General features: G+C 36.7%; 2 protein-coding genes across 2 annotated transcripts in view; both read right to left on the reverse strand.

Moving 5' to 3' along the window:
• LOC139126063 (protein white-like) overlaps positions 1 to 7,432 on the reverse strand; it is a 29,415-nt gene extending 21,983 nt beyond the window's left edge. The window contains exons 1-3 of the mRNA XM_070692122.1: positions 7,051 to 7,432; positions 6,439 to 6,487; positions 5,751 to 5,937 (exon numbers count right to left, since the gene is read on the reverse strand). The gene's annotated coding sequence lies outside the window, so the exon portion shown is untranslated. The remainder of the gene's footprint in view (positions 1 to 5,750; positions 5,938 to 6,438; positions 6,488 to 7,050) is intronic.
• A 4,790-nt stretch (positions 7,433 to 12,222) lies between these two features.
• LOC139125738 (protein white-like) overlaps positions 12,223 to 16,005 on the reverse strand; it is a 36,420-nt gene continuing 32,637 nt past the window's right edge. The window contains exons 16-17 of the mRNA XM_070691836.1: positions 13,135 to 13,217; positions 12,223 to 12,464 (exon numbers count right to left, since the gene is read on the reverse strand). Coding sequence (XP_070547937.1) covers positions 12,345 to 12,464; positions 13,135 to 13,217 — 203 coding nt within the window. The 3' untranslated portion in view covers positions 12,223 to 12,344. The remainder of the gene's footprint in view (positions 12,465 to 13,134; positions 13,218 to 16,005) is intronic.

Consider the following 16,005-nt stretch of genomic DNA (forward strand, 5'->3'; position numbering starts at 1 on the left):
GCAATATCTTGGTACTGACTTGGATCAATCCTTGTCTGGTGAAACAGTAGCATCTAAGGTTATTGAAAAGACATGCTCTTGTCTCAAGTTTTTATATCTTAATAAGAAGTTTTTAGATTTTCATACGAGAAAACTGTTGGCTAACTGTTTGATACAATGGATTATTAGCTCACGTGTGTGAACACGTTGGCTAATGTCATAGCGATGTCTGTCTGTCTGTCTGTCTGTCCGTTTACACGATAACTCAAAAACGCCTGAACGGATTCAAGTCAGATTTGGTAGACAGGTACCATATGCTACTTGCAAGAACTGATTAGATTTTGGTTAGTGTGGCTTGTATATTAATTGAGTTATGCAATATCGTTTTTTTCTGTACAATGGTTTTTCTATGGAGACGGTAGTGACAGTGTAGACATATATCAAGAAATACTGCACAAAATTTCATGAAACTTTTCACAGATGACAATCTCAGAACATTATGATGATACTGTGAGTGTCATGTCAATTATCTTCTCATTTGCATATTAAATGAACTTTTGTTATTAGTAAAATAACTCTGAAATTCCTGCACGAAAATTGATGATACTTGCAATAAATATTGATCTGATATATATCTAATTATACTTAGAAGCATTAGGCAGTGTCAAGTTAATAAATAGCTCATTTGCATATTTTATGAAGGTTGTAATTAGTCATATAACTCCAATATAACTTCACCAAGTGTGATGGAATCTGCTGCAGATACTGATCCGACTGATATCTAACTGCAGTGTAAAGCATTTAGTAGTGTGAAATTAATTAAGGGTTCATTTGAATATTTAATGAACTTTGTAATTAGGTATATAACTCTGAAATTACGGCACCTAAGTCAGTGAAATTGGGTACAGATATTGTTTTGATAAATATCTAATTGTACTGAGAAGCATTTGGCAGTGTCAAGTTAACAAATAGGTCATTTGCATATTTTATGAAGTTTTGTAATTAGTGATATACCTCCAAAATAACTGCACCAAATGTGATGAAATCTGCTGCAGATACTGATCCGACAGATATCTAATTGTGGTGTAGAGCATTTAGTTGTGTGAAGTTAATTAAGGGTTCATTTGCATATTTAATGAACTTTGTAATTGGTGATATTACTCCAAAATTACAGCGTTAAATTTGATGAAACTTGCTACAGATGTTGATCTGATAAATATCCAATTGTACTGAGAAGCATTGAGCAGTGTCAAGTTAATAAATTAACTCATTTGCATATTTCATGAAGTCTTATAATTAGTCATTTAACTCCGAAATAACTGCATCAAATGTGATGAAAACTGCTGCACATACTGATACGACAGATATCTAACTGTGTTGTAAAGCATTTAGTAGTGTAAAGTTAATTAAGGGTTCATTTGCATATTTAATAAACTTTGTAATTAGGTATATAACTCTGAAATTTCAGCACCAAAATTTTGTGAAACGTGCTACAGATATTGATTTGATAAATATTTAATTGTGCTATGAATCATTGAAGAGTGTCAAGTTAATTTAGGGTTATTTGCATATTTAATGAACTTTGTAATTAGTGACATTACTCTAAAATTACAGCATTAAATTAAATAAAACGTGCTACAAATGTTGATCTGATGGATATCTAATTGTCCCATAAAGCATTGAGCAGTGTCAAGTTAATGAACAGCTCATTTGCATATCAAATAAAGTTTTGTAATTAGTGATTAAACTCCGAGAGTACTATGCGAAGTTGAGATTAATAGAATCTCACACCCCCAAGGACCTGGATCAGATCCCAGGTCCTTGGTGTGTGAGATTCTTTTTCTCACATGACCACAAAATGCGTTAAATTCACATTGGACACGTACAACATTATCCAAAATTGTGACAAGTCTGTCGTCTGCCACTGTACTTTGACCTGCTTACTTTGTAGTTCTGGTCTGTGTGTTACTCGTCGTGCCATTGGATAACATTTTGCGCGTGGAACAAAACAGACTGTTTATCATCCAATCAGAGCTCGTGTAATATTTACTGCAGAGTGTGGGACGGTTTCTGAGAGTGTGGGATCGATTTTTCCCACACTGTCGATCCCGCACTCCCAGCGGCCAGGAATGTGAGAAAAACCTGCTACATATAGTGATAACATATATCTCATTGTTCTGTGAAGCGCACTACTATTAATGAACCTGTTGTAAATCACGTGAGCATATTCAGTTCATATCTGGTTGATTATGCAAGCTCTTACTGGTATAGTGCCTTGACTTTAAAAAGCAAACAAAAACTTCAAACCTCCCAAAATAAAGTTATACGGTTTGCCCTTGGTATGTCAGCAAGAGCACACCTTGAATCGGTTCACTTCAAACAAATGGGATGGCTACCTGTTAGCCACAGAGTCGCATATATAAAACTCAATCACGTTCATAGAGTTACATTAGGATTAGCACCGAAATATTTGTCTGATAATTTTGTTTTAACAGTCATGTCCATAGAATGAGATCCGGACCCTATTCTATTTTTATTCAAGGTGGGGCTCGGTTTTATCGGAATAGTTTTGTATATACAGCTAGTGTTGATAGAACAAAGTTCCAAGAAATATACAGAGTATTACTTCAAATTCTCTGTTTAAAAGAAAGTTAAAGAAGTATTTTTATGAAGCAATGATTCAACGTGAGGTAAAATGATTTTGTTTTTTATTAATTGTTGTCGTGCCGATTTGCTTGTGATTTTATTTTTCGTGGGACCACAATGGAAATAAGTTTTAAACTTTTCTGTGTTATCCCAGCACTTCTGTCTTTGTCTTTTTTCTTGTTTGTACTGTATGGTAATATTTTTGGTGCTAAATCAATCAATCAATCAATCAATAACAATGACAGATAAAGACTTGGCTGCCTTACACGTACTGTGATGCAATAGAAAAGTGCCGCCGTGAGAAAGATAGAGATGCATATATATATATATATATATATATATATATATATATATATATATATATATATATATATATATATATATATATTTATATATAAGTTATATATAAGGTTGATAAACAAACAGATGCCAAACAAAGATTTGCAACAAACAGGTGCCAACAAAAACAAAACAAAAGGAATCGTTCCCCGCCTAACGTTTCAGTCGATCACAGCCACCCGATGCGTGTAGGCGGCTCTGCAGTCTATACGTAACAAATTTGTAGTGGAAATGTAATATTTTAGATTATCCTGATCAACACAGTCGTGCATTTAGCTCTACTCTAGTATTGAACACTCTACTCCAGCTTATCTTGTACTAAACAAGTATATATATATATATATATATATATATATATATATATATATATATATATATATATATATATATATACATACGAAGTCGAGCAATGTCTGGATTACTGAGTTGCTGTCAGTCCATATAGAGTTAACGTTGTGAATGAAGCGTGCCCAGTTCAGTGGTTTGTCTTGTATAGTTTGTAGAATTTTGTTCTTCAGTTTGTACATAAATATTTTAGGATAGCTTGGGGCCATTTTTGCCCCATGGCTGTGCCAAATAATTGCAGGGACTCACGTTTTGCCCAACCCCTACCAAAAGTGACAAAGCCCAACTAACCACAGATATGAAGTCATACTATCGACGTCTGCGTCTGGCAGAATTTTTCCATGAGCCAGATACTGTTGACACCCCGCACGGAATCTCAAAAGAAAAGGGCTTTTGTACCACCTCTAAATCGTGACCCTTTCTTAGAGACATACATCGCTATGGTCAACAAAGACATAAGTAACTATAAAGGCACAAATTTTGTCAGAGATAATTTACGTAGAGAGGAGGAAGCACTCAAGAAAGACCCTTTAACAAAGAAAAGATATAGTAATAAAACCGGCTGGCAAGGATTCGGCCACTGTTGTGATGGATACACTCCATTACACCACAGAGGCCAACAAACTACCAATAACCCCTTGCATTATGAACAACTCAAATCAGATCCACAAATAGAATAAACAAAATTGTAAGAAAGGCGATAGAAGAAGAATACAAAGAGGGTAATATGAACCAACAAACCTGTGACTACCTCATATGAACTAACCTAGCCCCGGCAGGTTTTACATCCTTCCCAAAATACATAAAGAAGGCATACCATTTAGACCCAATATACATAAAGAAGGCATGCCATTTAGACCCATCATTTTCACCATCAATCATCCAACACAGAAAATTTCTCAATACGTTGATTACTTCCTCCAACCCCTCGTAACAAAACTCCCATCACTGTGACACTGAAAGACATAACCCTTTTCTCCAGCGTATACGAAATCTAGGTCAAGTACCTCCGGGCAGCTTTTGACGTGACAGCACTATACACCAACATTTCGATCAAAGAAGGTATATGTGCATGCGAACAAGCCCCCAACAACAGACTGACAAATAACCCACCCACCAAAACAATAATTAAATTTCTGCGACTAATTCTGTACAATAACAACTTTACCTTTGATGGTCAACACTACCTGCAAAATTTGGCACAGCCATGGGGCAAAAATGGCCCAAGCTATGTTATTCTACATTTTTCAACCTCACACTCAACTCCACATACTCCATCTGTCTATCTGCTGTCAGAATGCCATCCCACAACTCCCGATCATAGCACATCGCCGCAGTAAAAACCTATGTGATCTGCTGGTACACAGTAACGTGTCCAGCACTACAAAAACAGCAGGTTTCTTTAAAATGCAATTCTACCAGAGGCTGCAACGTATGGAAATACTCACACTATGCAACATAATTCACAAGCACCACATGCAAAACAACACACAAAATAATACATAATATCACATGCAAACAAAGAACATAATATCTTTAATAACTGCACACGGTGTAAAAAGCAATACGTCGGAGAAACTAAGGCAGAGTCAGACTACGCTTCAATAATCACCTATCATCAATCAGGTGAAATTTGAACACCGCAGTAGCTCTGCACTTAAACCAACCAAACCATACAATCCAATATGTTGACGTAATCGGCATAATTAAGGTCAAGACACCTATGACACCATCTGCAGAAATATAGAATCCAATGGATATAAAAAATTATGCACATTAACACCTCAAGGCCTCAACATTCTTGCATGTTAAATAAACTGCCGTTCGCTGTAATGATGCAAAATACAGCGCCCTCATATATAACCAATAAATAACTCTGCCTGTAACCATCTGCGTGCCATTTACCATCCCACGCGAATACACCAGGTAAGCCCAATTACTAAAACAACCCTTAACTGCTCTGTAATTTTCTGTTTTCAAAAAGAGGTGTCCCTTTTACACATCTAAACTGTACTTGATTTTTTTCAAAAGAACACCTGATGAAGTCCGACTTCTCGGACGAAACGTTGTGCGAAGTGAAATAAAACAGCGACAACCAGAATATAATAGAGTGTGAATATTCTTCCAACAACTATTTATCGTACCACACAACTAGCAACACTGGGCACTGTCTCTAAAAAAACAAAGAACCATAACACACACACACACACACACACACACACACACACACATATATATATATATATATATATATATATATATATATATATATATATATATATATATATATATATATATATATATATATATATATATATATATATATATATATATATATATAGGGAAGGAGGGGTTGATGCTATTAGATCAGCGACCAGACATTTGGAAAGAGTGGTCCAAAATAGCAGAATAGAGAAGTTCCAGTTAAGTTCGCCGTTTACCTGAAATTGCAAGTGTTCTCTGACAGTGAGCGTCGACAGAAACATGTCTTCCTGTTGGACGTAGGCCATAGCGCTCGTAATAGAGTCGCCTGCGGGTTCTCCATTGGCCAAGATATTGCCGTTAACTTCCAGTCCGTTCTTCGTACGGAATGTGATTGCGTCCAGCAGAGTGGATTTTCCGCTACCGCTGTATGGCACAGGTTATTTCAAAACGCATTTCCAGAAATGAATGCTAATAAAAGGATGATCTATAAAAGCACTCTACTCAGGGTGATGGCAACAGGACATCGAATTCCATTCATGTTATTCATTGAAAATTTATAAAATTCCAGACAGCAGTAACGAAAAAAATACACATTTGTACACTGATGGTGACCTTGTTGTTGATGCATGGACCGTGACGTAATTCTTTGCCTCAAAATGATCATCATAATGACATCTGTCGTTAATTGCATTCCATCGACAAAGCTGCAATAAAATTAATGTTTCCAAAGAACTCCCCGACAGCACGTGAATACAAGTTGAAGTACCACATTACAGGCACCGAAAACTAACGATTACAGGTACTTGATCTTGTTTTTGTCGATCAAAAAACTTCGACTGCGAGGAATGTAACTCAATATGTTCACTAATTTTTCCGTAGAGTAAAATTTACTTAAAAAGTTGCGATTTTAAGTTATTTTCCTACCTTGGCCCAAGTATTGCTAACAGTGTCCCGGGTTGTGCATAGCCACTAACTGTAAATGAGAAAAATCTAAACAATGAAGGTCACAGAGGTCGATCACGGAACGAAAGCATAATGTGCTCTGTCTAAACAACATAAACACGATTGCAATTAATGTGGAATTATTGGACCTGCATATTTTTCAAATTTCTCAAAAGTATGAGGTGCCATACACGTCTGTATCTCTTCCTGTCTGGCTGTCTGTATGTGTGTGTGTCAAGGGTACCGATCGTGATCTCCCGCCGTATATCCAGACAAAAGAAGAAACTTAAGATGCGATCTGAATGGCGTCATGAATACATGCAATCACATGGTCACCTCTGTTAATTGATCGACAGGTTACAAAAGTGCAAAGGCTCCATAGAAATTGGTGACGATAAAAGAGCAATGGAAAGCATAATGTTTTGTAGTTCGACGAGTTGAAGGTGAGATTGATGTGATACTTGTTTACATTATTGTAAGTTGCGGGTACAGCAACTACTGCTAGTAAAACATATTAAAGCCCCTGCAGTCAAGCATTCTATTGTTGACAAAGCGCTGCATTTCACAAACTGGAACAGCCTTATGTCTACTGACCTCTGCAGATAATTTCTCTTCCTTGCTCGTTGATGTCGTCGTTTCGTTTCCATGGAAAACGGCTTCTCTTCGGCATTGTTCGCACCGTGATGCAATCCCACGTTAATGCCAGTCCATTGTCTTGCAAATGAGTCGGCGTCCGAGGCGTCTGGAACTCAAAAGACGCGAAGGAAGTCTCCTCACTATTGCAGAGCGAGTTCTTTCCGCTGTCCAGAAAACGCTGCCTGTCAGAGAGAGGGATCCCTTCATTCTCGCCCATGTCGTCTGACATTTCGCGTAGAAGCTCCGTCGTGCAAGGAATACACTAGTCCAGCGACTGTAGGCGATGTGGTGCCACCGTCGCTTCCTTGAGGTGAACTTTAATCAACGAGTGCCCGTCTCTCAAAGCACGTGACCAATGTTTTCGCTAACCAACCAGTGCATCGGGAGGAAAGTACGTCATACGTTTTATTAATAGAGGTAAACCGCTATCAAAAGAAACTTTCGAGGGAGGAGTCGTCGTTGGCATGAATATGGGTGACGGAATAGTTATGTACGAGTTTAACCATAGGAAGAGAATATTTAAAGAACGATTCACAACTGCTTTTCTGCCTTTATGAGCCAATATTAACATACCTATTTGACTGTTTATCTTATATTTTATTATCGTGACAGAAATTTACTACAGTTTGTACATATATTTACCTAGTGAAGGAAAAAAAATTGAAATTTAAGTGATACACTTCAAACTGGTATTGCACATTAACTCAGTAACCACTCATATCCACAGCTTTGCATAAGGAACGTTTTAGGGACGATAGTGAGATCGCTGCTTTAATACCTTGCGATCTTCTGTCAGGAGTGTGTATGCTTTGCTTGTTACTGTTTTTTGAATTTTAATGTTGAAGTTCTTCATTTATTGTTATCAATATCCACGATATCGAATGAACATATGCCAACCTTTTATTACGGTTCATGCATTCGCACAGACTCCAATTGTAACAGTAATTCGCAAGTAGATTTCAGACGAATCTCGTGACCAGGAACACACACATTCTTAATGCTCAAACATCTTTCTTATAAAAATAAGGATATAAAATGTTAACAACAACAGCGATGCTTATGTGCCGCGCTTAAGTTAAAAAACAAACATTAATTGCTTTCTTTATTTAAAGAAAACAATACTGATCTGAACGTTACAGTTACAGTTGACGTATCCTCCTGTCTGTAATGTTCTTCCCTTCATACAAACAAAAGATCAGGTCAATCTCCATCATCAGTGGAGTTGAATTCAAACCATGCTAGTAAACTGAAGTGAGTACACGATCCAGATAAGATCATAAACACTGAAAAAGGAGTTTCAAAACTGAAGCTACTTATATCTTTTATTCAAGCCGTTTATTACCTTCTCTGTACCTTGAAATAGAAATTTCTCAAGAAATATCTAAATCAATAAAACAGCTTTTTCACAGTGAAAGAAGGTAGACTGATCACGATAACACATCACGAGATTTGAAATTAAAAAAATATGCTGCTTTCTTTTTGTGTCAATGAGAAAGCAATACAATATTATTCTGCAACCAGTAAATTTCGTATAACCACTAACTGTAAAAGAAAAAATTATAAATAAAAACAGGTCACGGAGGTCGATTACGAAACGACCGCATAATTTGTTTTTATTAGACAACATGTGAGTAGGCTGAAAATGGTCATACAAACCTAATAAAAGAAATATGTCATAGTTGAGGCATTATGTCTATCAAAATGGTCAAACACTTTTTGTAATCTTGAAGTGCATGCGGTAACGTGATTTTCACGCCACTCATGAATCATATCCCTGCAAGGAGGACTTGCGAGAAAAATGGTTTTGCCTTCACGATTGGTTATGCCATTGGGAATAATCATAGTAATGTTTACCAGTCTTCTGTCGGCCTGTCTGTATGAATCTCAGCCTGGCTGTCTGTGTGTATGTGTGTGTCACAAGGGCTACTGACCGTGCCAACCGCACGTGTACTTATACAGAAAACGGAAGATGCTCTCTGATACCGGGTCATAAATACGTACGATCACCCAATACCCCTGCTTATTGAATAACTGAAGCACTAATAGCTATATCCACGTTCGTTACATGCAAGAGCTAATGGAAAACAGAACTGTTCTGTATCTCAACGAGAGGAGGATGATATTCATATATCATTTGCTTACGTACGCGTTTAGTTGCGGGTACAAAAACTAATGGAACACTGGAGCACCTAAGGTCAAACATTCATGTAGTTTGTTAGTTTGTATATTCAGTCAAACATTCTGTTTGTTTGTTTGTTTGTTCATTTGTTTTTTTCAACAAGTTATTGTAAGTGAAATAGTCGCCTCTCGGGCGTCAAATTTGGACACCATTAATGGGAATCAAGGTGAAGTGCAAGTGCTGTAAGCACATCCGAAAAGAGGCTGAGAAAGTATTAACCTCGTCTTATTGTGTACGTTCACTGCTGATATACAAAGTACTAAAGGAACCAGTAAAGTTAATTTTATGCAAATAGTTGGGTAATTGATGTGGCTATATGTATGACAGTGGGTATGACAAGTCAGATCAAAACGGTTATTTTGCACCCTGGATTGTACCATGAAGAAGTTTGACATTCATAAGTGAGTAACAATGCATTGTCATTGTGCAATTGTCACTCTTCATACATTTGGTCCAGGCATGAGTAATTAATGGCTTTTGACATGGAAAATTCAGAACAAAATGGCTGCCCAGTGACCATATTGGCATTTATTACATGTCTCTTATATCGAAAGTCGCGCGCTCCATAGGATTCAATGGTAACTCGTCGATGACGTCGCGGGCAGCATAATCATCACTGGACTGAAAGTGAACCGGAACTATTTTCAACTTGACAACATTTTGATGTAAAGAAAAATGTGGAAATTTCATGTGTTGCATAGGAAATCCGAGTTTAGGAAAATTTTGCAGGAAAAAATGATAAACCGCATAACAGTAGGTTAACTATATCAATGCACCATTCGATGATAAAAATCGTTCCATTTTTAACGGATTTTCATCAAAGATGGAAATAAAGCATCTGATTATCATTTGCCAATAAACTAAATATTTTCAGTGAAAACTGTGTAAGAGAGACATGTAATAAAATCATTATAGCCCAAACAAGGCACTATGTACCCTCGGGGCAGGTGACCATTTGCCCTCCTTACGTCGGGCAAATGGTCACCTACCCTAAGACACATAGTCCCATGTTTGGGCTATAATATATAATATCGCTGAATATATTGGACGCATAATATGTATGTGATGTAGCTTGTTCCCGTGGTCAATTTGAAAAAGAACTGGCATTACATGTCTGTGTAATGGCTAGACAGATGTAAAAATTGGAACAAAATGCCCATCTCTTGGCCATATTGGATCGTAGCATGAAATACTTCTATTATAATAAATCTATGTGCATATATAACTCACAGTGTATTTTCTCTGTGCAAAGTTTGGAAGTAATCGCGCGACGTATGCCTGAAAAGTAGCTTTATACATGAAAATGCAAAAAATTCGCCTGAAGACCATATTTGGATTGTATAAAAAACAACAAACAAATTGCTGTGTATATGTATGTGTAAATGCCATAGAGGAAAATCCCCACATGAATACCATTGTGTATAATTTCCACATGAATGCCACAGCGTATAATTTCCACATTAATGCCATGGCGTATAATTCCCGCAGTGTAAAATCCTCACATGAATGCCACCGTGTATAATTTCCACATGAATGTCACAGCGTATAATTCCAACATGAATGCCACAGTGAATAATTCCCACATGAATTCAAAAGTGTATACTTCCCACATGAATGCCATAGTGTGTAATCCCAGACGGTAATAACCACCACTTCATAGTAGCCCGAATATACAATCTCTGGACTAGCGTGCGCAACAAATTATCAGCATTAAATACTCAACAGCGTATTGTATGTGCACGTGAACAATTTGTGATTGGAGTATACGTGTTCAGTGGGACACAAAACCCTGAAGAACAAAAATATAAGAGCTTATGTTAGACTACACTTTATATTCTTTGTAATAGAACTGAACATTTTGAAAGCGGTAAGGAAAATGCCGTGATGAGGTTCGTTTGATATACAAATTTAATGATATACAAATTTAAGTGCTCGTAGGGTACGACGGCTCTCTGGCGCCTTGCATATTTTGCGTTAGGCCATGGACACTTAACACAAGTTATAACATTTGCTATAAAGTCATTTCAAACGGAAATATGTTTATTGTGAAAATGATACAGCGAAATGATCCATATGTAGACTTGACGAATTCGAATTGTCTTTATTTTCGCAACCTAGGATGCAAATTTTATTGTCAGAATAACCATACTTAAACAAGAACTTTCCCTTTAAAAGCCGGATTATCGTAAATCTGTGCAAATATAAATAAAACACGCTGCAGATCCTTTATGCCCTGTTTGGTCCCATTATCAATCTTACATATGATGTTTGTAACTATATAGTGACTAAACTTGAGTCGAAAATAAACTGGAGAAAATGTTCCCTTTTGAGGGAGAACGGATATGTTTTAAATGTGTTCCCTGTACGACTATTTGACCCCTCTTTGCATATGTCACGAAAATGCCCATCATGATTATTCAAACATTAATTTATCATACGGTCAAAGTGATGTTATGAGAATTCAAAAACTTCCGCCCCGTGTATGCAAATGGCTTTCTCATCAGTAATCCCCTATTGTGCGCCAACGGTCCTGTAACTTCCCCTTTAATGATTCCCATTGAGACAGGTCAAGAAAGTAACGTATGTTGTACCAAGTAAATCGTCATGAATATTATAGACTTTACTCAAAGCCCGCATTGGCATTGCAAATATCATCTCAAACTTACACATTCAAAAAATAAGTTTGAAGCTGCAGTCTTCAATACTTTACATCGCACACAGGAGAAGGCGAGGTAGTTTGTAATCGGCAACTGCGTTCTTGTTCCATCACAGAGTCAATAATCGAATTCGCTTGTAAATTTGCGTTGTCGTTTTCGTGAAATCAGAATATCTGGATGACAACTGAGACATGCTGAATATCTTGAGAAGTTGTCCATCTAGCTTTGAAGTCGATTGTTAAGTTACCGTGTTATTTCAATAGGAGCATTAATGACAATTTTTTTCTTCGAATTCTTAGCTATTCAGAAGATGGCAACGCCTTTTAGTATATAGTCAACTCTAAGACTTGTGATGGTATGTCTTAATTGTTATTCACACCAACTTCCATTGCATCGCCAGGAGAAGTGTCACACTTTCACATATTTTTGCGATGACTTAGTTTCAGATACGTTCTACCAAGCAACAGCAAGTACGCTATCAGCTGAAACCCGACGGCAAGTATGAGTAGCATTGTCACATCCATGGGAAAATGTTTCTGAAACAAAATGTCAACGGTATGAGCAACTCAACATACAGTTGTATCACGCCAGGTTAACAAGGCTTGATGAAAGTTAAACTTTTTAAACACACACATACTTAGGTCTGTAAAAACATCCATCCAACCATCCGTCCATCCCGGAAGCACTAACATGCATACATACATAGAGAAAAGAGATATACAATCAGATTATATATATATATATATATATATATATATATATATATATATATATATATATATATATATATATATATATATATATATATATAAACTTGACCGACAAGCGGGAGGTAAAATCACTTGTAAAAGAGCAGAGGATAAAAACTGCAACAAGTTAAATGGATACGTAAAATACTGAATGGCCAGCGGGAGATAAAAACACTTGCAAAATCGCAGAGAATACAGCATGAACGTTTCGGGTACAACCCTTCGTCAGCACTAAAAACTCACTGAGGAAATGTGGAGATAAAGGAACTAAAAAGAAACAATTAAACAAGAGAAAGATTAAAAACGTTAAATTGTTCATTGATTCTAGCTGGTGCTAAAGAGCTAAGTTTAAAAATTGTGGCCTGTTTGAACTTATGACGATTTTTTATTATTATCCATTTTTCACTTACTACAGTTTTATCCATCTTTCAAGGTTGTTTTATATATATATACTCACAGGATAAAAACTGTACATTTCTAAAACAGAATCACCATCCGGCAGGCAAATATTCTCGGTTTTATTTGAATCAACGTCACACGCTGCAATTGAGATGAATAGAAATGGGGAAGTTAAAGGTACACTGTCATCTGTTCCAATTTTGCCACAGTTACCATGGAAAGAGAAAATCTAACCAATCACTGATTTTAAGCGGGTGGCCGCTTTTTTAAACAGCGCCCTCACATGTGCATTTTGAATACCAAGGAACGCCCCTTTGACCGTATATGGGCATATTTAGATTACAGGTGACTGTATACCTTTAAATAATTAAACCTTGCCGCTGTAGCGTATTTGATTAACTGATTGTTATCAGGGACATATATATTGTATTACGATATGCTAGAGGAACTGAAAACTAAAAGTTTTATCAAATCACTTTATTGTATTTCCTTGTATGCAGCTTATGTTTCTCCAATATGTCATTTCAGAATTCTGTTTGAAATGCTCAACGAATTCCCTCATCCCATTTCTGCTCTACGGAAAATCTACCTTAAAGTTCCAATAAAATGGTCAGGTTGACCAAACTATGTAGGGGAAATTGGAGTGCTATTGGTGTCTGCACGGTGATATAATATTTTGAAACTGTTGCCACCTTTTCATTACAAGCAACTACCAGATATAAACTGAATGTGCTCACGTGTTTTAAAACAGGTTCATTAATAGTAGTACGTCTCACAGAATGTTGGATATCCAGTTAAGAGACTAGAAATTTTAGCGTTTACTCAACAGAACAACTTGACCTACTAATGTGACCCCTGAATGGAAGGAATGACTTCGAGTTTGACAAAATTACAAACTTAGCTATGAACCATTGAAATTGACTGCTGATGACTTGACATGTATTAACATTTATCATACACTACTGGACACATGAAATAATACAGTGTGACATGAATTACTGCATAACTTTTTGACTGTTATTAAGTTTTGTACTACAATTGTGCCTTTGACCTGTCTCATATAAAGTGACACAACAACGAACAAGGAGATGTTACGCAACATTTGCAGACCTCAGGATAATCACTAACCAAACACAAGAACAAAGACAGACATTGGATATTCTGACAGCAGTTCAATTGAGCACACGATGGGGAGTGGAAGAAAGACTTCTGATAAGACTAGACGTGTATACAGTCTACTGCTACTATTGTATTATGTTTTTCAATATTCCTGTCAATAAACCAAATTCCTACCAATATAATCGACACCCGTGTGAGGCGTGTAGTAAGAACAATCAGATATCTGTTATACCATTATATGTAGCACGTTTCATCAACTTTCGCAAAGTACTCTCAGAGTTAAATCACTAATTACAAAACTTTATTTAATATGCAAATGAGCTAATTATTAACTTGACACGCCCAATGCTTCTCAGTACAATTAAAATATTTATCAGATCAATATCTATAGCAAGTTTCATCAAATGTCATGCTGTAATTTTGGAGTAATATCACTAATTACAGAGTTCATTAAATATGCAAATGAACCTTTAATTAACTCCACAAAAGTACGTGTTTTACACCACGATTAGATATCTGTCGGATCAGTATCTGCAGCAGATTTCATGACATTTGGTGCAGTTATTTCGGAGTTATATGACTAATTACAAAACTTCATAAAATATGCTAATGAGCTATTTGTTAACTTGATACTGCCAAATGCTTGTCAGTACAATTAGATATTTATCAGATCAATATCTGTACCAGATTTCACTGACTTCGGTGCCGTATTTTCAGAGTTATATACCTAATTACAAAGAGTGTTCTAAAAAGAGTCAGTCCAACTACAACCATAGAAGCAGCACGTAGAGTGCGGGACCACACCAGGATCATAGCATAGATAATTTTATAAGGCAGTTCAATCAGTACTCTTTGTCTTCTAACGATCTTTATTTAAAATATACCGACGTTTCGGCAGCACACAAGTTGGCTTCTTCAGGGTAAAAGCTGACAAATAAAAGGGAGCACATACAAAGTAAAAATCAGGCTTGTAAAAGGTAAACTGAGGGTAAAATCTAAATCAAATGAAAATTACAATACTTGTGAAAACTGAAACTACAGTGAGTGAAAAAACCAAAACTATAGTAGTAAGGAACGAAATTAAAAACCAGTAGTGATTTAAAAAACTTGAAAAGCGCTATGACTAAAAATTAAAGATCAGTAAGCCGTTTGAAACAAGAAAGGTGGTTGTAACAAAGGTACAATGAAATGAAACTGACCTGGATGCGGAGAGTAGAGCTTTACCCGCTGTAGAACTATACCAGTTGAAGTGGAGGGTCAGAAAGAGCAAGTTCATGGCCGAGGGACTACTTAGATGGACAAAAGTAGTCTAAACGAAGGGGTCCCCTAAGTGGGTTCTAAAGTAGCCCCGTCATATGCCAACCTCGCGATGGCGGCTATGGGCTCTAAAGTAGCCTCGTCATATGCTAACCTCGCAATGGACAAAATTGGAAATATTATCCTTAATAAACACCCCTCAAGCCCACACAATGGCGTAGATTTATTGACGACGTCCGCTTTATCTGGATCCAGGGCCTCTCCGCTCTCTTGAAATTCCGCCAACACTGTCATGAAATACAACCTATCATCAAATTCACCATGGAACATAGCTCAAAACACATTTCTTTCCTGGATACTGATATGTCAATACAAAACAACTCTGTTCATACTTGGATCTACAGTAAACCCACAGATAAACATCCCTATCCCAACATCTTGCCACCCTAAACACACTTTCAATTCAGTCATTCGGAGCCAAACTCTTCGTTATCGACGTATCTGTTCAGACACTTCCACTTGTGACAAAGCAACAAAAGAAATTACACATCAT

This window comes from Ptychodera flava (assembly GCF_041260155.1).
Source record: "Ptychodera flava strain L36383 chromosome 3 unlocalized genomic scaffold, AS_Pfla_20210202 Scaffold_26__1_contigs__length_13983176_pilon, whole genome shotgun sequence".
Lineage (NCBI taxonomy): Eukaryota > Metazoa > Hemichordata > Enteropneusta > Ptychoderidae > Ptychodera > Ptychodera flava.